This window comes from Arachis hypogaea, chromosome 12 (genome assembly GCF_003086295.3).
Source record: "Arachis hypogaea cultivar Tifrunner chromosome 12, arahy.Tifrunner.gnm2.J5K5, whole genome shotgun sequence".
Lineage (NCBI taxonomy): Eukaryota > Viridiplantae > Streptophyta > Magnoliopsida > Fabales > Fabaceae > Arachis > Arachis hypogaea.
In genome coordinates this window covers 24,990,445-25,018,080 of record NC_092047.1, presented here as the reverse complement: position 1 = coordinate 25,018,080, position 27,636 = coordinate 24,990,445, and the positions used below count along the sequence as shown (strand labels likewise).

The 27,636-nt window shown below is 30.9% G+C and overlaps 3 protein-coding genes across 4 annotated transcripts; 2 read left to right on the top strand and 1 right to left on the bottom strand.

Annotated features, from left to right (window-relative positions):
* Positions 1–6,814: 6,814 nt before the first annotated feature.
* Positions 6,815–7,210, top strand: LOC112729864 (uncharacterized). The gene has a single exon (XM_025780006.1). It carries the CDS (start codon positions 6,815–6,817, stop codon positions 7,208–7,210), a length of 396 nt encoding a protein of 131 aa, XP_025635791.1.
* An 8,985-nt stretch (positions 7,211–16,195) lies between these two features.
* On the top strand, positions 16,196–19,746 carry LOC112727180 (FT-interacting protein 3-like). The gene has a single exon (XM_025776853.3). The coding sequence runs from the start codon at positions 16,331–16,333 to the stop codon at positions 19,445–19,447; it is 3,117 nt and encodes a 1,038-aa protein (XP_025632638.1). The 5' UTR covers positions 16,196–16,330; the 3' UTR covers positions 19,448–19,746.
* A 1,328-nt stretch (positions 19,747–21,074) lies between these two features.
* LOC112727179 (uncharacterized) lies at positions 21,075–27,178 on the bottom strand. Of its 2 annotated transcripts, none has more exons than XM_072209071.1 (13): positions 26,924–27,178; positions 26,765–26,848; positions 26,531–26,620; positions 25,686–25,766; positions 25,455–25,529; positions 24,948–25,000; positions 24,261–24,411; positions 23,659–23,769; positions 23,346–23,472; positions 23,158–23,255; positions 22,026–22,164; positions 21,796–21,848; positions 21,075–21,346 (listed from the first exon to the last, which is right to left on the bottom strand). In XM_072209071.1, the coding sequence occupies exons 1-13, from the start codon at positions 27,005–27,007 to the stop codon at positions 21,263–21,265; spliced, it is 1,230 nt and encodes a 409-aa protein (XP_072065172.1). In that variant the 5' UTR covers positions 27,008–27,178; the 3' UTR covers positions 21,075–21,262. The 2 variants fall into 2 exon arrangements, with proteins under 2 accessions (XP_072065172.1, XP_025632637.1); XM_025776852.2 differs by having other exon boundaries at positions 25,689–25,766.
* Between the last annotated feature and the right edge of the window lie 458 nt (positions 27,179–27,636).

Genomic DNA, 27,636 nt, shown 5'->3' with positions numbered 1-27,636 from the left:
ATAAGACTGGATACGCTGACATGTGATAGTATTTAGGTGTGTCCAAATATATTTGAAAAAAAAAATTTATTAAGACACAGTTGGACACAGCAGACACGCGTGTCGGACGAGTGTCGTGTCTATAGCAAACTCAACCAAGTGTCCGTGTTTCATAGATTGTGAAAGAACACATTTGACAACATTAACTAAAAAGAATTGAAAAAATCTATTTTTGGCAATAATTTAATTTATATACTTTTGTTTTTTGAAATTTAGTTAATATGTATTTTAGGACAATATTAAGATTATTATTGAAAAATCTCTAAAGAAAAGGATTATCGTTGAGAAAGTTTTTTATAAAAAATATAAAAAATTAAATATTTAATATATTTTTTTTAAATATTTATAAAAATGAAAATTTTAAAAATTTTATTAATAATAATTTTAATATAATACCTATAAAAAACATATTAGCTGCCTTTTAATCTTTTTGCTCTTTCCTTTTTTCCTCTCTTCTAACTCTACTTTAATTTTTACATGTAAAAACTAAAATGGTATACAATACGACCCTGTTGTTAGGTGTTTTTATCACTTTATGGGAAGATGGGGTAAATTGAAGTCACGTCACTCGTCAGGTTCTTCCCTTCGGCTCCCATTGACCTCTAATAGAAGAAACCAACAAGAATCTCAGGACAATCTATCTAAGCTTGGGGTGATTCTGATTTTATTTTAGTATAATATATATTATTTGAATAGTTTTATATGTATGGTTACTGGTGGAATTATGTTTTGGTATAAATAAATTAACTGAAATAATTTTAATCATTAATCGAAAAACTTTTTATATAAAATTTAACATTTTAATTAATTTGTATTATTTATTAAAATAAAAAAATGGAAAAAAAAAAAAAACTCTTGTCATTGAGAAATTTTTATATTTTCAACTAAACTTTTTTTTGAGGAAATTGGTAGGATTGTAATTGTAGGTCAGATAGAGAGAAGTGGGACCCACGTGATAGTAACGCGTGTGTGCAAAAACAGAGTTTAGTTCAGCCTATAGGCCTATAGTCCTATTCCTATGGCAGTAGCCTCAATGCTATTGCCCTATTAGCTACCAACAAATCTGCCATATATTAACATCATTCTCTTTCTTCTCTGCCATTGAGTAATAAATAAACAAGAGCAATAAATACACTTTAAAAGTAATAAAATTTTGAACTTTTTATTTTTTATATTGAAATCACAATGGTATTTTATTAAAATGTGGACTCTTGAGATGTTATTTTTAAATATAAAATTATTTAATTAAAAAAGTAAAAATTAAGCAATTTAATTTATTAAAAGTATAAAAATTGGATCATTTAATTTATAAGAGATACAAAAATTATATTGTCTGATTTGTGTTAAAATAAATAAAAAAATTGAAGTACAAAAATCAAATTTTTCGATTTATATACTTTTTACAATTTTAAAAAATACAAAAAATTATAATGTTAAAATATATCACTATTTTTATTTTCATAAAAAAAATTCTAAAAATCTCAAAATTTTATATTTTTGTAAATTTTTTTATAGTTAACATCTTAAAATATTTGTATACGTAAAATACTATTTAAGGTGCATTTTAACAGTATAAAAAAGGGTGAATTTTAAAAAATTAAATATTATTATTTTGACTATTTTAAAATTAGATGCTATTTTATATATTAATTATTTTTAAACTATAACGCGAACAAAAAATACATTAATATGCACTTTATAACTAAAATTAATACTTAAATGTAAATTATTTTAAATTTTTTGAATTCACGAAGAAATTAATATATAGAACTACTTTAAATTCTCTTAATAAACTCTATTAGGTATATTAATTTCTCAATAGAAATTACTTATACATTTTTAAAGAATTTTATTAAAGAATGTCTTTTAAATGCTAATTAAGATCATCAAATAGAAATTGTGTATCAAAAAGTTTAAAAGGTTTAATTTTTAAGTTATGAAATAAATTAAAATTTTAAAATTATTTTAATAAAATTATATTGAGTTGTTAATTAGAGAGATAATCTCGATAAAAATATAAAAATAGAAAGTAAAAAAATATTTATCTTAATAATATATAGGAGAGATCTTTTCATCTTTCTCTTTTAATTATAGATTTTGCAAACAAATATTTTTAGAATATTTCTTAATTTTTTAATTTTTAATAAATACATTATAAATTTATTAAAAATTTTAAATTAATAAAATTTCATTATTTCCCTAAATATTGCAGGTAAATGAGAAGAGACCGTTAAACAAACATTAAACTAATATTATGAAAAAGCTGAAAAAAGAATAAAACACATAATGAGATGCAAAGAGAGAGAGAGAGAGAGAAGTGAAAGGAAAAACCTTGGACTATGAGAACGTGGGGTTATGTAATGTTGTGTTGTGTTGTGTTGTGTCGTGTCTGTTCCTTCGCTCTTTTCTCTGTCTTATAAATACTTGTCGGATTCTCTGCAGATTCTGCCATGGTTACTTACACTGCAACACAAACGCTTCGGCTTCTCATTGTTTTGACCTTGAATTACAAAGACATGTCATTTTTCTATTATTAATGTCCATAGGACTAGCGATTTTAAATTAGAGTGGAATATTATAAAAAAATAAAAAGAATCATTTAGATGAGAGTATTTATAAAATAAAAAATTCATAACCATTTAAATTGTATTTTTTATCTTTTCTTTTTATTTTAAAAGAATTTGATCTATAAAAAATAGATATATACATAAGTTAGATAGTTAAATTTCAATTTTATCTAACTATTTTATTGGATTAATTTTCAAATTTTGACTTGTTTTAAACTAATTCGATAAAAATTAGATAAGATTGAGTCAGTCACACATATAATTGACATATATATAAGGACAAGTTACCGAAATAAAATATTTAAAAATTAATATTATCAAAATACAATTTTTAAACATTGTAGACGCAAATACAACTTTTATAATCTATAAAAACCGTGAGAGAGGCATAGTGGATTATGGATTGCACGTAAATCGTTACAGGATGCAGCAGTTTACATTGAAACACGTGTGAGGAGAAACTGCCACACCTTGTAGCAGTTTCTGAAGAAATTGAATAAAAAAGAAATTCCGGCACTCCTATAGCAGTTTCTTCACAAATGCCACATAATGGTTTCTAGTTGGTTAAAAATACTTATAAATACCAAGCTGGAGGCAGTGGTGTAGCACTGTAATGCTTTTGAACTGGGTTAAGCCTTATTTGGATTATATTGGTTGTTGATATTCAAAACTTTGCGAAATTTTTAAAACAATATGAAATCTTTATATAAAATAATTTATATGTGAAAAAAATATTGAATATCTAGTTTTATTAGAATGGTTACTAGATGAAAAATATAAGTGGATCTGGAGGTACTAACATGAAAAATAGACATGCTAAACTATGAAGGCACAAATAACGATAAGCTTTACTCATACCAAATAATCATAAAAAAAAGTATCATAGTCACAATTACAATCACTCAATAAATATAAAACAAGACACACAGAAAATTCTAATTCTCTTAATTTGTGTAACTATGACTAAAATCATCGCCTATTATTCCTCCTTAATATGAATTTGGGTAAGCGCTCAACGTTTTGTATCTACGTCCTTGATATCTTGCTCCTAATAGTGCACTTATCTTTTCACCTCAATCGAGCAGTGTATTACTTTGTACTGCGTCGTTCCCGAAGATGGTAAGGAGAGAGGGATGAGAAACAAAAATTTTTCAGTAATTTATCTATATGGTGTCATCGAATTCCCTAGCTACTCCGAGTTTTAAAATAAAAATAGTGATGATGCAATGTTGTTCAATTATTATTTTCTAAAGTCTTTGTTAGTCAGAGTGGTGTGACTTTTAGATGCTTCTCATTTACTTATGTTATGACATGTGTGACGCATACAAAATGTCTATAGCATGAAAACATACAAAATGCAAACTCATAAACATTGGTTTGATGTTCTCATAGATCATAAAGAGGCAAAATAAATAATAAATAGGAGAAGAATAGTAACATTGGCATAGATAAGTCAAACAGAATAGATCTGAATAAAATAAAAATCTTAAACAATATCATACATCAAACAAAAAGAAACTTTGGATAAAATAAGAATCTTTGAATGAAATAATAAACATAATCATAAATAAAAAAAGGATTAAAGAAAAACAATCATGATCACACTTTTCATTACTTTTTCTCATAGCTTTTATGGAAGGTATTGAGCTCAAACTGGTATAAAAGGTGGGAGTCCCCTTCCCTTACCGAAGGTTCTTATCCTAAACGTTTTGGCGATCACCTTCCCTTACCGAAGGATCATATCGATATCTTGTCTTTGGGGGTCGCCTTCCCTTACCGAAAAATCATTCCCTCAGTTCAATTTACAATCAAGGTTATTTAGACATACACAAGAAGATAGTTATGTAAACAAAGATATATTATTATATAAAATTGATGGGAGTCCCCTTCCCTTACCAAAGGTTCTAATCCCAAAAGTTTGCCGATCACCTTCCCTTATCGAAGGATCATCTCGATTCGATCACCTTCCCTTACCGAAAGATCATCTCGATTATCTTGTCTTTAGGGGTCACCTTCCCTTACCGAAGGATCATTCTCTCAATTCTTTAATGCATATAAGATTGTTATTATAATGTATAATGCGTATGTAAGAAAGAGACATTATATCATGACATGCAATACTAACATCTATATTCAAAAATATTTAAGATAGGTCATATAAAAATTAGCATAAAATCCCATACCTCAAGTGAAGTTCCTATATGTATTCCGATGCAAATAGACGCGATTTGTTAGTAAGAGAAACTTGTTCCATGACTAGACTTTGTATATATTTTGATGTAGGTATGAATCCTTGACTAGATAGAAAGAATTTTCATATTCCGTAATGTGCATAATTCGAAAAGAATATCTTCTTGAATAATATATGAGTGGACTTTATGAATACTAGAATATTTTATATAGAAAAAAGGGAGTAGAATGAAAAAGGAAGGACTCAAATAATTCTTAGGTATATACAGATCATGTTAGGAGAATCTAATTCACGTTTATGTGAAATCTCTAATCTAAATCATCACTTTGTAAGCCCTATAACATTTTCTACGTTTAGAATTTGAAAATAGCTATTAAATACAAATTTATAGATAATTGAGTTAACTTTAAAACGAATCTTAAACAAAGTCAATTGGATAACCACAGATTGAGATATTTCCAAAATACTGTTAGTATATCAGGCTGGCTCATAATAGCGCAATTTTCTACTATGGACTTGTGACAGATTTATCTACCTAGCTTAATTTGAATTTGATTTTGTACTGAACTTAAGGGATAAAGCTAGTTTTCTTATCTTTTCATGTAACTAAATATCATTCAAATTCAATAAATATAGAATTAATTATGACTATATTTTAAAAGGTTGTTTATTGTCGGTTAGAGATTTACTACCACTAGTGCATTCATATATTTGAATTTTAAATTAGATGTGTTAGTTTTTCAAATGTATTATTTCCTAATTTTTTTATTTTGAATTTAAATCTTAAATTATTTCTATTTTAATTAATTAATTAATTATTGATTAATGACTTGATTCAAAAAGTTGGGATGTTACAAGTGGTATAGTAGTAGATTGTCATTTTCACAAATTTCCAAATGGATAGTGAGGAGAGTTTTTTAGTTTTAGTCCATTGTTCTGAAAAAATTCAAAAAAACAAAAGACACGGTGTTAAATTCACTGATAGAGAATCGGTGAGTGGCTTTATCCGATCAACAAATACGTTGCCAGAGCTAAAAACGAGTATATTGCAAAAGACGGGAGTTGTGTAGGATAAAGTAGGCGAAGAAATTGTTCTACAAGATTTCGATTGCGGTTGTGTCAACTGGTGTAAAGTATGAAAAATTTGTGATAGGGTCGGATGAAGATATGCAGGTTTTGTTTCATTCTCGGCGAAGTTTTCCAAAAGTGAGAATACACGAGCTGTATGCCAAGTTGGAAGATGGCGTCGACAATTTTGGGGCATCAGCGCCGAATCCTCAGTCGACTACGGTGGGAATGCTTCTACCTCGATGCTTGTCGTTAGCTGATCCTCCATCTGTTGAAGTTAGAATAGCTAGGTCACTCCATATGATTCCGGGTATTTTAAGTGACGGTAAATTGGATCGGGTTGAAAATATGATGCGAGAGGATGATTCAGACGAAGAGCCTGCTTGCATCATGGGGGACAGTGATGAGGATACTCCAAGGAACCCACCTACACATCAGGGGCTATGAAGTTCCGGGACACGGCAACATCCTCCACATTTCACAATGCTGAACTTGGAAGCTGTCGGCCAGCAACCGAACATATATCTTACCTTTAGGGTCAAGGATTACATGAGGGAAATCCTGCTGTGGAATTTCAGATTGGCAAATCTTTCCGAACTAAGGAGGAAGCTATGTTGAGTGTAAAGAATTATAGCATTCGCATGGAGTTGAGTACAAGGTGATAAAGTTAGATCATCTCATCATGGGAGATGCAAGGAGTTCGGTAAAGGTTGCACGTGGTTGATTCGCATTACACTTTGGCAACGAAAGAGTACTTGGGAGGTTAAAAGGTACAACGAATCTCACACTTGCTTGGCTACATCGATTTCGAATGATCATCGACAGCTTGATCATCATGTCATTTGTGTGAGGATCTTTCTGTTGGTTAGATCTGATGCAGCGGTTAAAGGTATTGCAGGAAGCTACTAAAGCAACCTACGGATTCAGACCTAGTTACAGGAAGGTTTGAATGGCAAAACAGAAAGCAGTTGCACAGATCTACGGAAATTGGGAAGAGTCGTATACCGAGTTGCCCCGTTGGATCCTTGGTGTGCAGTCCACCATGGATGGAACCGTGGCGTTGTTAAAGACTTCTCCAGTGCGTGTCGGTAATCAGGTTGATGAATCTACCGTGTACTTTCATTGTCTTTTCTGGACATTTCCTCCATGCATTGCGGCATTTCGACATTTCAAGCCATTAGTCAGCATCAATGGTACTCATTTGTATGGAAAGTACGGCGGTACTTTGTTTCTGGCTATCGCGCAAGACGGTAACTCGAATATCTTGCCCATTGTCTTTGCACTTGTGGAAGGGAAAAATGCGGAGTCTTGGGCTTTTTCTTATCCAACTTGCGTCAACATGTGACTCCGCAAAAAGGTATTCTAGTGATCTTTGACAGACACAATGGCATTAAGGCTGCACTGGAGGCACCTGACAGTGGTTGGCTACCACCTCATGCATATTGAGCGTTTTGCATTCATCATGTTGAAACTAATTTCTCCCTCAGTTTCAAGGGTCAGAGATTACTACTTGTAAATGCTGCTTATGCAAAGACTGAGGCAGAGTTTGACTATTGGTTTGATATTGTTATGAGGACAGAAAATCCAGCCATGTGTAATTAGACGAACCGAATGGAGTACGATAAGTGGACTCAACACCAGGATGACGATAGACGGTTTGGCCACATAACGATGAACATATCGGAGTGTGTTAATTATGTATTGAAAGGCACACGAAATCTCCTTATCACTGCATTGGTGAAGTCCACATATATAAATGTACTTTAGAACAAGTAAAAAATTCAACTTTTAAATTTATAAGTCCTACATTTTAAAATTTAATGTTTAAAATTTAAAGTTTAAGATTTAAATCTTAAATTTTAAATAATAAACTACGAACCTTAAATTCTATTTCTAAAATTTAAGTCTTAAATTTTAAATACTAAACTACAAACTTCTAATTTAAAAATTTTAAATTTTAAATCTTAGTTTTCAAATACTATATTTAAAAATTAAACCCACAAACCTTAAACACTATCTTTAAAATTTGAACCCTAAATCTCAATTACTGAAGGACAAACATTTTACTTTAACACTAAATTCTTAATTTTAAATTTTAAATCTTAAATTTCAAATACTAAGCTACAAATCTTAAATTCTGTATTCTAATTACTGCACCTAAATACTACATATTATGTTATAAAATTTAATAACTAAAAGAAAACAAACTTACCTCTTCATTGATGCCGCCGGCAACGTGAACAACGTCGTTAAGTCAGTACAAGCTGCCTTAGGAATTTCAAGTGGTCAAATCCTCTCTCTCTCAAAATGAAGAATTTGCTATTGAATCCGGCGGATTTATAGGCACATATAAATCACTATAGGGATACTGTGATTTCCTAAATGTAGCATTTGTGAAGATGTCGGTATAAGAGTGCCGTAATTTTTTTTTTTTGATTCAGTTCCTTCAGAAATTGCTATAAAATGTAGCTGTTTTTTCTCACACGCGTCCCAATATATACCGCTGTACTCTATAACAGTTTATATGTAATCCGTAATTTACTATACCCTCTTACAATTTCAATAAAATTATAAAAGGTATATTTATGTTTACAATATTTAAAAGTTATATTATGATAATATTAGTTTTTAAACATTTTAGTTAGGTAGCTTGCCCTATGTTTTAGTATTCTATACCATAAACAAATTGAAAATGGAAATGGAGGTGATGCACCATGGCTACTATCACTGCTAGTTATTTGACATTTTGACCCAAGCTTCAAATCCAGCAAGTTGACTCGTTGACCCATCAATACATCTTTTCCTTCCTTGTCTACAATTCTAATAGATAGAGTAGCAGTATTAGGGTGTTTACACTTTAGACTGAAATTAAAATTGATTTAATTTTAAAATTTAATTTTTTACTTAGAATGAATAAAAATATTAACTAAATTAATTTATAAATTTTAAATATTTATTTTAATATTTATCTCAATTTATTCCACATTCTTTTTTATGAAATTAGTTAGAATTAAAATAATTTAGTATGTTAAAAATGAAAAAAAATGTTTATACTTTAGATATTAATACAAAAAAGTTTAAAAAAAAAAAAAGGATTCGATGTAGTTTGACTAAATTTTTGGTAGCTGGAGTTTGACTAATTAATAATTTTTTTTACTATTGATGTTTTAAAATTATTTTTTAATAAAAATTTTAATTATTATTGTAAAAAATAAAATAAAAAGTATAAAAAGTAGTTGGAAATAAAAAATACCAAAAAAATGATAATATTAAGTTTGAGAGTGATAATATATCATGAAGTTAAATAGAAATAGTAGTTACTAGTTAAAGGTAGCAATATTGTTGAGCAGATATGACTATGACTGATGAGTGTATGTGTTGATTTGGGTAGATAGGTTAACATTGGATTTTTTTTTTTTTGGGGGGGTTGTCTTGGTTAACGTTGGATTAATTAATAGCATTACATTAGAATGTTTTGTTAATAGCATTAAAATAGAATGTTTTTGTGTTGGTCCAATGTGTTGTAGATTAGTACTAGTATGGTCCCACAATATCTACTCTGTCCAGCTTTCCATTGGAGGCTTGGAGCGGGGATGCACGCCCTTCAATAAACGAAACCATCGCAGTGATCGCACGCTTTTAAGTTTTGACTTTTGACCATCTGTTTCCATTACCAAATATCTATAATCCATCAATTAAATACCACGAAATATATTTTTTTTAAACGAAATCAGAATTCTATTTTCGAGCGGTAATTAAATATGACAATAAATTAATAAAAAAAAACTTACCATTCATTTAAAATTACATTTAAAAAAAAATCAATATTCAATTAAATTTTTTTATAATATCATTTTTTACATAATTTTTTTATATGAATTTGTTAAAAAATGAGTGACATTATTATCTATTATAAGTAAATTTTTATTTTTATTTTTTTTCATAAAATATTATGATTTGTAGAAATTTATGTAATGTCAGTCTCTCATAAACTCCCATAACTTGTAGCAGATTATGTTTTGTATGATGTTATACGTAAACCGCGATCAACTAAGACGAATTACATGCAAAAAGGTAAAACGCTACAATTCATAATTGTTTATTTAAAAAATAAAAAATAAAATATTAAATTGGTCTCTTAAGTTTGAGTATAATTTTATTTTGGTTTTTAAAGTTTAAAGTGTCATATTTTAATCTAAAAAATTTATTTAGTTTTAATGTAATTCTACTGTTAAGTCAAAATTAAATAAATAAACACAAAATTAACCGTAAATTCATCAATACATTTATTTATCATTCTTCTTACAATTTAAATGAAATATTTACTATAGAACTAAAGAGAATAATAAATAAATGTATTGATGCATTCACGGTTAATTTTGTGCCTCTAAACCAAAACAGGATTACACCTAAACGTAAGGACCAATTTAGTACTTTATCCAAAAAAAAATTACACAACATATAAACAAAACTCAATTATTATAATTACATAATTTTGAGTTTCAATTGATTTAATAATATAATTTACCCATAAATTAATGAAAAATACATGTAAAAAAGTTATCTTGAATAAATCAAATTTAAATTAAAATGCTATTTTTTTAAGATTAAATTATATTACTTTATTATGAAGCTATATTAGTATATTTCTCTATTTCGAGTAAAAATTCATTATCAATTCAGAGGTTTAAGCTTTAGCGGGTTTTGTTTTATTTATTTATTTATTCATTACGAAAAATATAGGAAATCAATTTTTAGAAATTATTAATATTAGCCAAGCTTAGAGTTTAGATTAACAATTTAAAATTTAGGATTAAGAATTTATAATTTAAAATTTAAATTTAAAATAAACAAAAATTATAAAAAAATTAGTTGATATTAACCGAAAAAAAGTTAGTTATCTAGCATTACTCATTCATAAATCGATACCTAAAAAATACATTAGTTTTATCGACAGCCATACCAATAGCAAGGTGTTGTAATTAATTTTACTGATATCTTGCAACAGTTTTATCTGCACTTTTTTATAGCAGTTTCATCTGCGTTCTGTTTCGACAGTTTCATTTGCGTTTTGTTCTGTCAGTTCTGTCTGCGCTCTTTTTCATCAGTTTCTATAGTTTTTTTTTTATTTCATTATTTTAAATAAATTTCAAACTCAAGTTGTCACTTGAATGTGAGAAAAAAAATTAAAATATATTAGGATCAATTAATTTTTATTAGAATTATTTAGCATATCTGAATATTAATTATAGAGTATTACGTCTTTATTGATTCTCTTAACACTTAAATATCCTTTTATATTATATCATTTAATACAACTTAAATAAATACAAATCTTTTTTCTATTGTTCTCTTTTACTTTTCTAACATGAATGTTATTGTAATCCATCAAAGATTCTCATCCTCATCGCAGTACGAATCGTCTAGCTCTGGCTCTCAACACGGTTCTTTCCCTCTACCTTTGGATCGGATTGCTTGAGACATGTTCAATCATCTTCGATATTGGTTCAAGTTTGCAGGAGGATTGTTCGTTGGTGATTTAGTTTTGCTGCAGTGGATTGGTGGCGGTGAGGTTGGGATTAGGATTGTTAGTAGCGATGGTGGGCTGGTGGCCTTGGTGGTTGAATTAGAAGGAGTCATGTTGTTTGAACTGGAAGGAGCTTGAAGAGGAATGGTGGTGGTGATGGAGTGGATAAAGTTTTTTTTTTCTTTTAGTTTTAACAAAGATAATTTAGTCCAAAAATTAAATTGTGGTAAAAATAAGATGATTTTAAAAATAATTGTAATGTTAGAAATAATTTTAAATTTAAAAAAATATTAGGAACAATTTTGATTTTCATTCTAAATCATAGAGATCAAAATAGTATTTATCTTTTTAAATAATGATAAATAATACTACTGTTAGAACACTAATAATAATTAATACCATAAAAGAGAATTTTATATTAAAAATTATTAAAAAATATTTTTTATATTTTTAATATATTGGCAATATATAAAAAATTTAAAACAATTTGAGAAAATTCTTATATACAATATAGAGGAACAATATTTTACTCCACATTAATTTATCATCACAAAATACATTATTCTCTTCTTAACAAAATATTCTTAGAACACCTTGTAAATTGTAATAATTCATTATATTAATAAACAAAAACATAGAATAGTATTCTATTATACTAACATGATAACTATTTTTTTTGGGCCCTAAATAGTATTCTATTATATTATATACTAACCATGACAACAATTTTTTTTTCTAAGAGCTAAGCATAATAAAGGCTAACAATAATAACAATGTCACTAATAATCATAGTTATCAGAACTCGAACCGGTAATTGACCCGATCATACGACTGGGTCATTGGGTTATTGGTTCAACAGGTGAATTACTGATTTATCTGGTTGATCCGGTCATAATTAAATAAAAATATAAAATTATAAAAATAAAAATAAAAAATGCATATTTTCAAAAATATATTAATAACAATTAAATATTAATTCTTAGATATAATTTATAATGCAAAAAGAGATAATAAATTAGTTACTAGTACAAAATATTTTTCAATTTAAATAAATAAAAAATAAAAGATAACACAATCAATATCAATATATCAATATATTTATATACTATGTATTGTTACTTGTTTGGAATCCATGTAAATTCATACTTTAAAAAATAAAAAAAAATAAAAAATCATTACGTTTTGTTATATATATAATTTTTGTCATATCTAATACTAAGAATTAATTTTGCCACAGCGGCAAAGGGGAGGTTGTCTTTTCACCCAGCTTTGTGTTCAAAGTTCAAACCCCACATTCAACATTTTTGGGTACAAGTGAGAGCTCCTACAATGGTTCGGCGTTGGTGCAATATGGACCTGCGGCGGGTTTAGTTTGATCTGACGCGCGAACCGGCCGGTTTTCAATGGGTTTAACTACCGTTGACCGGTTCAAATACATATTCGGTCCAATCTATCATTCAAACCGGTCAAACTACCAATTCATCGATTTTTAGGTCGAACTGGCCGGTTTGGTTCGGTTATAATAATAATAATAATAATAATAATAATATTTATCTATTGATCATAAAATTAAAAAAAAATTATCTATTGAGGATGATCCAAGTATTTAGAGATGTGTTTCTCAAGTCTAGTAAAATTATGTACCATATTTTTTCTTCTTCCCTCATTTGAACCTAAACCCCTTTCCGGTCTTCTTCTTCCTACACAGCAACACAATATTTTAACCCCTAACCCTCCCTTTAAATATTCACCACAATGTTCATTTATCCTTTTTTTGACTCTCACAGCACAATATCTCACTCTTTCTCAATATATTGTTTCCCTTGCCTACGTTTTGGCTTTAAAAAGACTGGTTTCACTTCCCATTGTCAACACGTGTCACGCATGCAAGGCTGGAGGCTGCCAAATGCAACTTGCGACTTGCTTTTATGCTGGCCAAACGCAATGCGTTTTGTGAACCCCAGATTGGTCAAAGGCTGCTTCTGTCTGCATGCAGGGAGCCACATGATACGTTTCGTTTTTTGGACTCCCTTCCCTGCCAAACGCAGCCTGCGTTTTGCGGCAGGTGGCAGAATTTTGTACTTCATCCCAAACAAAACGTTACCTGTGTTTTACAGGTGACTAATGTACGCAGGTTCACATTTGTAGACAACACACCATGTATCCATATTGATGATTATCACCATTATTTGATCCATAACTAAATTAATTTCTGCAAAACTACTAGTTATATATATATATATATATATATATCTTTAATTAAAAAATAATGTAATAATTTTAACATAGTCGTAAATAATAATTAAGTTCTGTATCTTGAGATAATTATTATCCAAGAAGACAAACATTAAATATTTTTATGAAGTTAATGAGACTTTTGTAACTAATATCATTTATGTATGAAAATCATTTAATTAATATAAATATTAATATGAACTATGTATTATTGTGACAAAATATTCGGTTTCATCAACTAAATTTTCAAAATTTATTACAAAAATATTAAATATATTATAATAAAAATTATTTTAAACTATTTATCATCATAACTAAACTTTACGTAAAAAAAAAACTTAAAAGCCATTATTTTTTATTTTTGAAAGATTCTTCAGAATATTCATTATTCAAAAATATTTCTATTATTTGTCAAATCAAAGTAAACATCAAATATAAAATGTTTATTCTTAAAAATTTTATATTATAAAATACACCATTATGTCTCGTCGTAAAAGAAAAAGTCATGTATACCATCATTCCATATTCACCAGCTCCCCTGTCAAGCTGCACAACTGCATATTTGACCTTCGATAAAATCCTTATTTATTCCACCAACAAAAATGGATATGACTCAAAACAATGTCATCTCTAATATTTTCATGACTACAAATTAAGAACATTTATTTAAATAAATGTGTTCATGACTAAAATTGGTATGAACTTATTTACCTTTTGCATAAAAAAAAAAAAAACAATTAATGCTCATTTTAGTCCTTATATGTTTGAGTAATTTTGGTTTTTAATATGGTAATAAATAAAAAATAAGGTATAAGTAGATAATGAAAATATTAAATAATGTGAATAATAAATATATCGAATGTTCAATTTACTAGGTGTGCAGATGGTTATTCTAATATTAAGATTTAGTTGGGTAATTTAGAAGTGTAAATAATAAATTTTGTAAGATAACTGTTGGACGAGTTGAATGAATTAATTTGATTTGTATTTATTACTTATAAACATTAAAATAACTCACATAGAGTAGTTAAAAAGAAATATAACTTGTTACATTATTAATTAATTATCATAAAACAATTTTCAAAAATATATATAATAATAGAACAAAAATATTTAGTAATAAAAAAAATTAACCAAAAATAATTATAATTTGTCTTATTTAGCATTTATTAATTGTTGCGATAATTAATAAATGCAAAATAAAGCAAGTTTTACCTGCTTTTTTTGTCTTCCTAGTATTACCGATACAAAAATGTTTGGTAACAAAAAAATTTAGCCAAAATCAGCCAAAACTTACCTTATTTAGTTTTTATTAATTGTTGTAGCAATTAATGAATACTAAATAAAATAAGTTCTGACTGATTTTTTTGTCTCCCTAACATTACTATATTTATACTCAAATACATAGTGACTAATTTTTGATGTGTACATAATATTTTTGAAAAATTAAACACACTATTTTATATAAAAATACTATTTATATATCAAAATTAGTCACTATATATATATATGTATTTATCTCTTTTTTAATATTTTATATTAATAATATATTTTAATAATTAATTTTAGTATATACTTTATATGATTAATTTTTTAAATTTTAAATTTTAAATTTTAAATCTAAATTATTAGTATTAAATATAATAAATAAAGAATAAAATTTACTTAAAACCAGGGACGGTTCCAAGTGTAGTATTGTGGGGGCAAGTGTCTTCACTATAATTTAGAATTTTTTTTAGTAATATATGATAATAATATTTATTTGCCCCTATTAGATTATTAAATTTGACCCCACAATAATTTTTTACTCAACTTTTAGTACTTAACCGTCAATTTAAGAATTTCATATTAAATATTCGATAGAATGATCAATTTTCAGATTTAAACGAAATTAGTGTTATTTTTTAGAAATCAATTCAAAAGAGTATTATTTATTTTCTTTTGAAATTAGCTTTAATTTTTGCGTAGCAATTGCATTAATTGAAATAACTTTTTTAACTATGAATATCAATAAGAGTCTACATCTAATTGTGTTGAAAAGTGAATTTCTAAATAATTGTTTAGTAATATATAGAAAGAGAGAAATTTTGATAGTAATGTTAAATAAAAAATTATTTAATTTTTTAAAAATATAAAACCTAAAACAATAGAATTTTAAATTATATATTATTATTTAAATTATTATTTTAGTATTTTAATTGGTATATTAAATATTTTAAAGGCTAATAGTATTTTATAATAATAAAATATAATCATAACAATAATCATGCTATATGTGTATAAAAAATAACTATTCATATAAAATATATATTAAAATATAAATATATATTAAAAATAAATTAAATAATAATATATTTATACATAAATACATAATAGTTAATAAAAAATTTAATATTTAATTTTTAATGTACATATATTATTTTTATTATAAAAATTATTGTGATGTTATATAAACTTTGTCATGTTAAAACAAATAAGTTTTACTTAATAAAAAGTTAATTAAGTATGAATAAAACAGAATATTTAGCAAAATCTTTGAAGTCACCGTAACACTGTCCCATCCCATCTTCTATCTACTAGTGCAGCTCGAGGATTCAAACTGTAGCACGCTCGTTCTCTCATTCCTTCATTCAATTCACTTTGCCACCTTTTCTCTCTCTCTCTCTCTCTCTCCACTCTTCTGTGTTTTCTTCACTCTTCAACATGAACACCACAACCTTCTTCAACACCACCACCACTACAACCACCATGAACAAAGAGAAACTCGTAGTAGAAATCATAGAAGCCACCAACCTCATGCCCAAAGACGGCGAAGGTTCATCCTCACCGTTCGTCGAAGTAGAGTTCGAGAATCAACGGCAAAGAACGCACGTCAAGTACAAAGATCTCAACCCTGTTTGGAACCAAAAGCTTTTCTTCCATGTCAACGACCTTCATAACCTTCCTTACAGAACCATTGAGATCAATGTCTTCAACGAGAGAAGATCCGCTAACTGCAGAAACTTTCTCGGTAAAGTTAGAGTTTCTGGTACCACCATTGTTAAAGAAGGCCAAGAAACTCTTCAAAGGTATCAACTTGACAAGAGAAGCCTCTTTTCTCACATAAGGGGTGAGGTCACTTTCAAAATTTACCTCACTACAAAGGATATTAATGGTGATGGTGATGGTGGTAGCACTGGAATAGTAGCTTCTTCTTCTTCTTCTTCTGTTATTGTTTCAAGGAAGAACAAGAACAAGAAGCTTCATGGTGGTTCTAACATGGCTACAACACAAGAGCATTTGGCTCAAGAGAACAAGAACGTGATGGTGATGCAGCAGATTCAGAACTACTGTGAGAACAAGAACGTTGTTATTAACCCTGCTATTTCACCTGTTCTTGGTGGTGGTAGTGGTGGTTCAAGGCTTGGAATTGCTGCTGGTAATGGTAATGGTGGTGGAATGAGTGTTTTCCATGGCGGCGGAGGCGGCAGCAGCAGCGGAACAAATGAGTTCTTGTTGAAAGAAACAAGACCACAACTTGGTGGTGAATCATTGAAGAAAGACAAAACAAGTTCAACGTATGATCTTGTGGAACAAATGCAGTACCTCTATGTTAGAGTTGTGAAGGCACGGGGTGCTGACGTGGCATGGTTCGGCAGCGGCAATGGTGGTGGTAGCAGTGTAGAGCTTGTGGCAGAGGTGAAGCTTGGAAACTACAGAGGAATCACAAAGAGGGCTAATTTGGGAAATTCAGAATGGGACCAGGTATTTGCATTCTCCAAAGACTCCATTCAGTCCTCAATTGTTGAGATTATTGTTAAGGAATGCAACAAAGATGATTTCATTGGTAGGGTTTGGTTTGATTTGAGTGAGGTTCCAAGTAGGGTTCCACCTGATAGCCAATTGGCACCACAATGGTACAGAATGGAGAACAAGAAGGGCGAAAAGGTTGCGAAATCTGGCGAGGTTATGGTTTCGATTTGGTTTGGTACTCAGGCTGATGAGGCTTTTGCTGAGGCATGGCATTCTAAGGCTGCAAATGTGAATTTTGATGGCTTAAGTTCAATTAAGTCTAAGGTTTATCTTTCCCCCAAGTTGTGGTACCTTAGGGTTTCGGTAATTGAGGCACAGGACATAATTTCAGGGGACAAAGGCTCTGTTTTGATGGCCAGGTTTCCCGAGTTTTCGGCTAAGGTTCAAGTTGGGAACCAGGTTTTAAGGACTAGGATTGCAGCACCAAGTGCCACTAGGAGCTTCTCAAATCCTTATTGGAATGAGGAGTTGTTGTTTGTTGTTGCTGAGCCTTTTGAGGACTATCTTTTGGTATCGGTTGAGGACCGGGTTGGGCCGGGGAGGGACGAGGTTGTGGCCAGAGTGGCTCTTCCGGTGGCCGCGGTTGAGAGGGGAATAGACGAGAAGCCGGTGACTTCGAGGTGGTTCCCAATTGATGATGGTAACAAGCTTATGACGAGGTTTGGTTCGCGGATTCACCTTCGAGTTTCGCTTGATGGAGGGTACCATGTGCTTGATGAGGCTACAATGTATAGCAGTGATGTTAGGCCAACGGATAAGAGGCTTTGGAAGCCTCACATTGGTGTTCTTGAGATGGGGATTTTGGGTGCCACAGGGCTTATGCCTGTGAAATTGAAAGAAGGTAAAGGGGGTGCCATTGATTCCTATTGTGTTGCAAAGTATGGAACAAAATGGGTTAGAACAAGAACTGTGGTTGATTCTTTGTCACCAAAGTGGAATGAGCAATACACTTGGGAGGTTTATGATCCTTGCACTGTTGTAACCGTTGGAGTTTTTGACAACTCTAGGGTTGATAAGAGCGCGGCCGTGAACTCCGTCGGGTCGCGCGATTCGAGGATAGGGAAGGTCAGGATCAGATTGTCAACACTTGAGACGGATAGAGTTTACACTCATTCTTACCCTCTTTTGATGCTTCACCCCAATGGGGTCAAGAAAATGGGGGAACTTCATTTGGCTGTGAGATTCTCTTGTGCTAATGTGGCTAATATGCTTCATATGTACACTACTCCATTTCTTCCCAAGATTCATTATGTGAACCCATTGAGTGTTAATCAATTGGAGAGTTTGAGGTACCAAGCTATGAACGTCGTGGCGTCAAGGCTTAGTAGGGCTGAGCCGCCACTGGGGAGGGAGGTGGTCGAGTACATGCTTGACCATGACTCACATATGTGGAGCATGAGGCGGAGCAAAGCGAATTTCTTCCGGCTAATGAATGTTCTCTCTAGCATTGTTGCCATAGGAAGGTGGCTCGAATCGATCCGGAACTGGCAAAAGCCGGTTTACTCGGCCTTGTTCTTGACAATTTTTCTCACATTGGTGATGCTTCCTGAGCTTATCATCCCAACTATGTTGTTCTACATGGCATTCTTAGGCCTCTGGCGATATAGGTCACGCCCTCGACACCCTCCACATATGGACACTAGGCTTTCACACGCTGATAGTGTTTTCCCGGACGAGCTAGACGAGGAATTCGACTCGTTCCCAACGAGCCGAAGCGCCGAGGTTGTTAGGATGAGGTATGATAGGCTAAGAAGTGTGGCTGGGAGGATTCAAACTGTGGTTGGAGACATGGCAACACAAGGGGAAAGGTTCCAAGCATTGTTGAGTTGGAGAGATCCAAGAGCTTCATTCTTGTTTGTGTTGTTGTGCCTAATTGCTTCTGTTGGTTTCTATGCTGTTCCAATTAGGGTGGTTGTTGCACTTCTTGGATTATATTCAATAAGGCCACCAAGGTTCAGAACCAAATTGCCATCTAGGGCTCTTAGTTTCTTCAGAAGATTGCCAACTAAAGCTGATAGCTTATTGTAAAATAATTTAACCTCTTTTTATGTTTTTTTTTTTTGTCAAGGGATGTTGATTAGGGGGTTATGGGTTTCTAGCATTGATAGAAGGTTTTTATTGATTGGTACTACTAACTAGTGTTTTGGAAAATTAGGTCCAGCAATGTATCTAGTTATGTTAATTAGTTAGGAAAATTATGTTATTTGAACAATGTTTCGGATATTTTGGGTCAAAAAGTTTATCTCATTGTCTTAATTTCTTCCGGCAATGTATGTTGCAGCTATGTTAATTGGCTGGGGAAAATGTGGCATTTAAACTTGGGGAATTATTTAGATTAAAAAAAAAAGAATTAGCAAAATTATGTTATTTTAAGTTTTAATAAACTATAATAAATAATTCAATTATATTAGGTGTATGTTAAAGGTAATTTATACATAAATACATAATAATTTTTGTAAGCTATTTATATAACTACTACTTACAAAACATTGGGAATGTTTTATTATTAAATAAACAAAGAAGCTGCTGCATGCTGCTGCTTCTTTTGAGAACAAACCATAGCTATGCTCTTTGAGAATGCTGCCGAATTTGCAACATCAAATTAAAACATTCAATAAAGTAATAAACATTTTGCAGGAAGAAATTTTTCTTTCTTCACTCCTCACGCATGTGATGTCACTTCAAGTTTTTAGCGTGCTTGGATGGGAAATAATCAAATTTAGATTTTCAAGTTAAAATAAGATAATTTACGACTAAACTATTATTTTTAACAATGAAATATTTGAGAGCAGATAATTCTAAGCTTTTTTTTCCACTTTATTTGCAATGGTGATTTTTTTTTATATTTTTTTTCGTTGGGAATGACATGGAGTAACACCTATGAATATCTGTTTAAGTGGCTAAGTACATAAAGTACAAAGGATAAAACAAGAAAGAGTTGAAATGTGAAGCATGAAGACAGACGCATGCTTTCACAGAAGCTAAGGTTAAAGAATCTCAAGTCATTGACTAAATACATAAACATGTCCTTCATGGGCAATGTGGTCAGCTCATAAGATCCATAATGGGTATGTTATCTTTTGCTCTTATTAAATAATAATCTCCCAACAAACTGTCACTGTTTCGTGTGATATAAATTTTGTTTGTCGTTATCTCTGGAAACCAACCCGGAAGGATGGTAATAAGAAAAAGCAAGTACTCTTTCAAAAAAAAAAATTTCTTGCTTCTTTCTTTGGAATTTTGAACAACTGAAGTAATAAAATGTATCTTAAATTTGCCAAGCATGTTTTGACATTATTTATCATTTCCACTGCTTTCTGTTTTATATTATATTTGGAAGAAAGAAAAAAGAGACCAAGAGTAATAGTTTCTTTATATTGTTTGCCTTATAGACAACATGAAAATGGGTGGCTATGGGGTTATTAGAAGTAATGCATATATTGTTCTTTAAAGAATATATTATGATGATTATGACCATTAGGGAGTAATACATATTACTATAAAATATCCATTAGTATATTAAAAATTTAAGATATAATAATATTGAAGACGAAAAATTCATTGATAGTATTTAGATCGAGTTGAATTAAAAACTAAATGGCTTAATTTTCACTAAATTTATTGATGACTTTAAAACAACCAACGAGGCAGAGAATTTTCACTCAAACTGCTAAAAATTAAAGATCTTGCAAGCAACATTGTCAAGCCAAGGCTAATTATTCAACGTCAATTCTCTTAATATACAATTCAATTATCCCTTTTTGGACTGCTAATATACAATTCAATTGAATAACACATTGATGAAATCTCTTATTGTGGAAAAAAGCGTAACTGGAACAAAATCTACTGCATGAAGGAAGCTATGCGTGGGTCAGCACGATATGGAAGACCACTGCGTGCTCCTAAATCTCGACACTTGGCAGCTGCCTGAAATCGCCATTAGAATGCAACAAGCCTCTTTATAACTAACCAAATCCTAACTAGGTTCAACAAATTCAATGCTTTTCAAGTTACTTAAGGTCACACATATCATTCAAAAAGGCTGGCATGACTTGTGATGTTTTAATCTTAATCTTAACGATTCATATAAGATCTAATAGACAAGTTTCAGTTTATCCATTTTAATGACTAAGCATGCACTTAATATGCTCCCTATTATATGTGCATATCACCCGAGAAGAGTGATTAATTATCAGAGGAGCGAATCTTGGCTATTAAACTATATATATGATCAAGAATAAAAGTTATTTGAAAGTCAAATATTCACTTTAATTCTTTAACAACTAACTTGTATTTTAATCTTGATCATATATACACACATGCGCGCACACAGTACTCACACATGATTGCTACTCGAGTACAAGACTACAACATACCACATTAGCAGCAAAGGAAAGCATTGTCTCTGGCGAAAAGTTGGCACAGATAGCTGAAAGCAAATCAAGAACAGAATGGATCTCATCCATAAATTCATTCACAGGAAAAACTAAACACAATGACCATGAAGTTTAAACACATGACGAGTGAAAGGGTTCGTCAAGTCGCATGTTGATATCATGATCTTTCAAAGACATAAGAAGTAAAGGGAATAAAGGTGGTACAATACCATAGATCACAGCTCCAATAAATGCATCCCCGGCACCAGTGGTGTCAATAAGCTCCAAAGGAGGAATGCTCTCGGCTGTTCCCACATATATCCTCCCATTGACTGTTCCTATCCCTTCTGCCTTCAGTGTTGCCACTGACTTCATGAATTGCAAAAGGAAAGAGACCAAAAACCCAAATAACTATGTCAAGTTCTGAAGTTGCAATCTCAGCTTTAAAACTTCAAAGATCCAAGCATTCATTGATGTCATTGTGAATACTTTATAAATGCAGAGCTATTATATGAGGTTCACATTTTTTTTTTCTTTTTCCTGTTTCCTCAAGAATGTATCCAAGCTAATAATACTGCTATATAATCTATACAATGTATCAGGTTCCCCCGCCCAAAAAGATATGGTTTTCATTTGAAAAGTAAATAATGAGTTACAGTTACAGAGGTTATTATCATAACAGTTAGCAAATGAAGGCCTGTTGGTTCAAGAGGGTGAGACAATGTCAACAGCACGAATGTCTGAAGAATGAAGAATAGAGGCCATTGCTTGGCTCAAGCATGCTATACAGCATTTTCTGAGCTGATAAATTTAAAACTGGAGGTCACTTTAAAAGGGACAGAAAAAGACCTAAGGAAACAACAGGAGAAGCCCTTAGAAAGGACATTATAGTGAGGTAAGGCTTATTTAATTAGTAGTGTTCTAAATTGCAAACTGCAATATTGAGCTAGCAGCCACCACCAACCACATCACAAATTCAGTGTGACATGCAATCAGAAAAATTAACCACAATGAAATTGTGATGCAGCAATGGAAACACAAATCATTACCAGAGACGAGCCCATTGTGGCTCCGATGCAGTTGCAACAATCCTATAATAAGCCACGACCCCAAAAGCAAAAGCGAAAAAGAATCTCTATTTAGCAATCTTAACCGTATCTATTTCATATAAGTAGTGGGTAACTCGAGTTTTGGTTGTTACAAGTGATTGAAATGTCATTTTGTTTTTATATTTGATATGAAAACACAATTTTCATACCACAATAGCTGCAAGTCTGCAATGCACTTAGTGACAACTGCAAGACCCACAATTGCAACAACCACAACAAAGGTTCAAAATGTTATAGGTTTCAATGGCATTACCGATGATATACAGGTTGGGTGTAATACACTCTCATTTGTTGTCATCTTCAGTGACTCCACTAAGCTGTCTATATCCACTTCCTCTGTGGAAGAGGCCACTACCAGAGACGGTATGATACATGTAAACCTGATTACACTAAAAGAAAACACAGCATAGAAAGAGTATAAATGCTAACATCTCTATGTACCATCAAGATTTCTCTCAAGCATTATGCAACCATCTTTTCCCAAGGTCACAATCACAAATCTGATGTTGGGCAATCTTAAGAGAATAGAAACAAGTGCTTGTGGAATAGTTGATGCTCCTGTCCATGCCTATCAGCAGAGAGAGGTACATTAATTAATATATGGATTTAATAATGATGCTTAGAAGAATTTTAGCACCACAATATTTGTTTGATTGATTTATTGAACAGAAAGTATTTAAACAAATGAGGTTAATGAGAGAATTCTAGCATACACATCTTACAATAGTGGTTTCAGAGAAAACAATGCACTTACTAGTGGAAACTTTGCTGAGCATACAACATAATTAGCAAATTTCAGGAGATCATCCAACCCTTCCCTTGGCCTTTCTGCATCAATTAAGATGGGTATATTCTTCCTAACTGCCTGCACTGGAAAAATATAATTTTTTTTTAACTTTCTGTTGAAGCTTTTTCTCTTATCCCCATCCTTAATTTCTAGTAGCAGAACAATAGAACAGGATCGTGTAAAAGGCACTAAGTTGAACTTGCAATTCTAGTAAAAAGTATGCATTTGGGATCTACAATGACTAAAGGAAAGTTAACAAATATTAGCATGAGCATCATAGAAAACAATAGGAAGAAAACAAAATAAAAATATAGTTTCAGTTTACCGATTGATGAACTTGCAAAATAAATTCCTTAAATATTATCATTTTGCAACATTTCTGCGTTATATAATTTAGTGTTAGAGGTAAAATATAATGATAGTGATGTTATGAGTTGATAATCTTTTAATATTGGATCATTAACTGTGATAGGAGTTAGCTATACACTAATTACCACAGCCAAAAATTTTAAACAAATAGGTCCTTAGAGTTTATATTAGAACTGCAAGAGAATTATATAGATTATAACCTCTTGGGCAACAACAAGAGCAGTTTCATATAACCTCCCATCAAAGTAAACAATGTTTGCTCCATTCAATGCAGTTAACAGACTTGATTCAGAAAGATCCTGTGGTATCATTGGAGGATATCCTGGGGTATGTATGCAAGTACGGGTCTTCCTGAAAAAATGTACAGATAGAATGAATGAAGGAAGAATTAATATTTTTAGCAGTGTCACTGGCAGCAAATGCTTGAACGCTTCTTGATTGCTATGAAGAATAAGACAACATAAATATTGTCTGCTAGTCGAAACAAGTCCCAGGTAATGTACTGCCTAAGGATGATAAACAATAAACATGAGAAAATGGAAACAAAGACAAGCAAGAGACAGAAAATAGAAAAGTAAGTGCAAAGTTTGCATCAATCCATTTTGTTTTTCTTTATCAAGAAGCAAAAAAGAAAAGATAATCTGTATAATGTTCTATGTCAAAAAGAAAAGATAATCCATTTTGTTTTTCTTTATCAAGAAGCAAAAAAGAAAAGATAATCTGTATAATGTTCTATGTCAAAACCATGCAGATCCTGACCAGAATGTCAATTAAATTCACCTATGTAATGCCTTTTGTCCCACCCACTTTTGTACCATGAAAACACACAGCAGAAAAGAAGTCAAGATTGGGTAATCATATGTAACAAAGAAATCAAAGATTATTACGTTTCGTTGTCCACAATAATATATGTAAATGGTGAAGTTCCCTCCTTAGACACCTGCAGATAACAAGGGAACTCAATCACATACATAATAGAAGTGCTCAGAAAACAACTGGAGCAATTTGAACTCCTAAATATCAATTCACCATTCTCACTTACTGCTTTAAATAACAAGTTCCAAATTACCTTGAAGGGGATGAACATTTTATTCAAATAAACCTTAGTCAGTTATATTTCTATTTGTTCATTCACATTTAAGTGAGGACAACTTGGAAAACTATAAGTAGTCCATGGGGAGCGAGAACAGATGGAAAACCAAGAGCGCCAATATCATTGCAAATATACTTCGATAACTAGGTAAACAGTAATGATGCAGATAATGGCCATAAAATATCATCAAGGAATATAAAATCTAAAGTTTTAACATCAAACTCAAGACTTATGGATGCTAAGAGGTCATAGTTCATGCTCTTATGATATTACAAACAGAAGAGTATTAAAGATAAATTACCACAATAAAGGATGCATCTACACCATCAGCGTGTAACTCATCTAGTATGCTCCTGCCTTGACTATCATCTGCTACCTAAGGATGCCAAACAGGTTTGCAACATATGCACGAACGCAATGGCATCAACATTGGGTTTAAACCATTATAAAACTTTGTCAAAAGATTTTAAACGACAAACATGCAGAGATTCTTTTTTATTTTCTGACTAAAAGAATAAAGGAAAAACTAAACTACTTTGGAGATGATCCTTGGCTTGAGGCCCAATCTAGCAACACAAGTTAAAGCATTGCCTGCATTTCCACCTCCTTGAACCTGAGTGAACAACACATATAGTTGTGAGTAAGTCCAAAATTTCTTCATTTCTAACAGCCTAGAGAGCTTAAAATTACTGAGAAAAATGAGTGCATCACATCCAATTCATGAGCATCAATTAATTAACAGAAGACTAATAACATACAATGGAGCACCAAAAATTAACAATAACAGTCAATTTTAGATTCACCATTTTCACAAAGGCAATCTATGCATCCATAATTTGGGGGACTTCAGTTACATTACTGGCAAATCTAGATGTTCAAAACCGTGTTAACCACTTGAAAATTTTTCTTTCTTCTTCCTAATGAATGTGACAACCAACAATGGAGACAAAACCCTTCCAAATTTACAAATCAAGATGGCATTTAATTTTAATAAACTGTATCACAAATATCCAATTGTATACTGTCATATACTATATATATTTAGTGGGGATATAGGAGATGTTTAGTGCACAATTTTCTTTCCTAAAATATCATTCATCCAATATAATCCATAAAAAAAAATATATTTTGTTATTTCTAAGATTTAAATCAAAGACCTCTAGGTAAAGTATATAAAACACTTACCATATTGACTAATATCATATTTGTTGTTATTGCACATATAAAAAGGTAAATTAATAGATACGTTAATACACTAATATATCAACAATAGTAATTAACTAGTCACCAAAAAAAAAAAAAAAAACAATAGTAATTAACTTTTACACCGCTAAATTTAACACTAAACACTAATATTCAAGACTATAGAAGAAGAACCTTCAAGTTGATGCTTCTGATTTTGTCATCAGGGTTAGGGTAAGAAGCAACGGTAGCCAAGAAATCCACCGACGCCGCTCCACACCCAACCTGCATTATTGCATTCAAGAAACTGAGAAAATCAAAACCTTCAATTTCAGTGCCAATAATAATAATAATAATAATAATAATAATAATAATAATAATAATAGTTCCAACTTAATCAAAATTCGAAGAGAGAAAGAGAAGACGCACAACGACGTCGTTTGGGGGATGGGAATTATGAGAGGAGCACATTGTCGCTCTGGAATATCTGCAAGGGCGTCTCTTCCTCCGTGACTGAAAGTCAATAAGTAAATAATAAAAAATAAATAAATAAAAGAAAGGTATGAAGGAAGAGAGTGAAAAGCGTACATTAAAGAAAGTGAGAGTGAGAGGTGAATGGGGTTGAGAATAAGAAGAGGAAGAAGGAGGAAGAAGAAGGAGAGAGTTGGACATGGCGATGGAAGAAGTGAAGCGAGTAGCGCCAGAAAGAGTATGAGCTTGAATGACATTTGGCCACAACACAATGTTTGGAAGATCAACTTTTGGCCATTTCAGGACACGTGGCGTTTCCTTAATCGGTTTTGAATTTTGATAACTACAATAAATTGAACACAAGTTATCTACCGAATCCTTAGAGAGAAAAGAATTTAAAAAAATTTTATAAATTTGACAAAAATAACAAAGGTGAAATAGCTAAATTAGTCTCCGAAAGATGATGCATTTTTTAAATTTGTCTCTGAAAAATTTTGTCAACCAAATTAGTCCTTTAAAAAATACGAATTAATCAAATCTTTTCTTCGGTTACTCCACTCACAATTTTCGTCAATGATAAATAATGTGAAATGTTAACTGATAGCATATATGACACATAACATGTTCAATTAGACGTAGACTAAATATGTTTATGAAAATCTGTCAATTTAGTCACTAGGTCATATTAGAAATAGGACTCTTGTAATTGGAAAAAATGACTAAATTAATAAATTTTCATAAACATATTTGGTCAATATCCAATTAGACATATCAGGTATTATATATGTCATCAATTAACATTTTACCATATCAATTTTTGAAAAAAAATT

What these genes read in the sequence shown, in the direction of transcription:
- LOC112729864 (XM_025780006.1), top strand. Translation starts at nt 6,815, where the DNA reads ATGGCAAAACAGAAAGCAGTTGCACAGATCTACGGAAATTGGGAAGAG.
- LOC112727180 (XM_025776853.3), top strand. Translation starts at nt 16,331, where the DNA reads ATGAACACCACAACCTTCTTCAACACCACCACCACTACAACCACCATG.
- LOC112727179 (XM_072209071.1), bottom strand. Translation starts at nt 27,007, where the DNA reads ATGTCCAACTCTCTCCTTCTTCTTCCTCCTTCTTCCTCTTCTTATTCT. An exon ending in TCAGAAGCATCAACTTGAAG is followed by an intron (nt 25,767 to 26,530) that starts GTTCTTCTTCTA and finishes TTGTTCACTCAG; the next exon opens with GTTCAAGGAGGTGGAAATGC. An exon ending in GCTTGAGAGAAATCTTGATG is followed by an intron (nt 23,256 to 23,345) that starts GTACATAGAGAT and finishes CGTCTCTGGTAG; the next exon opens with TGGCCTCTTCCACAGAGGAA.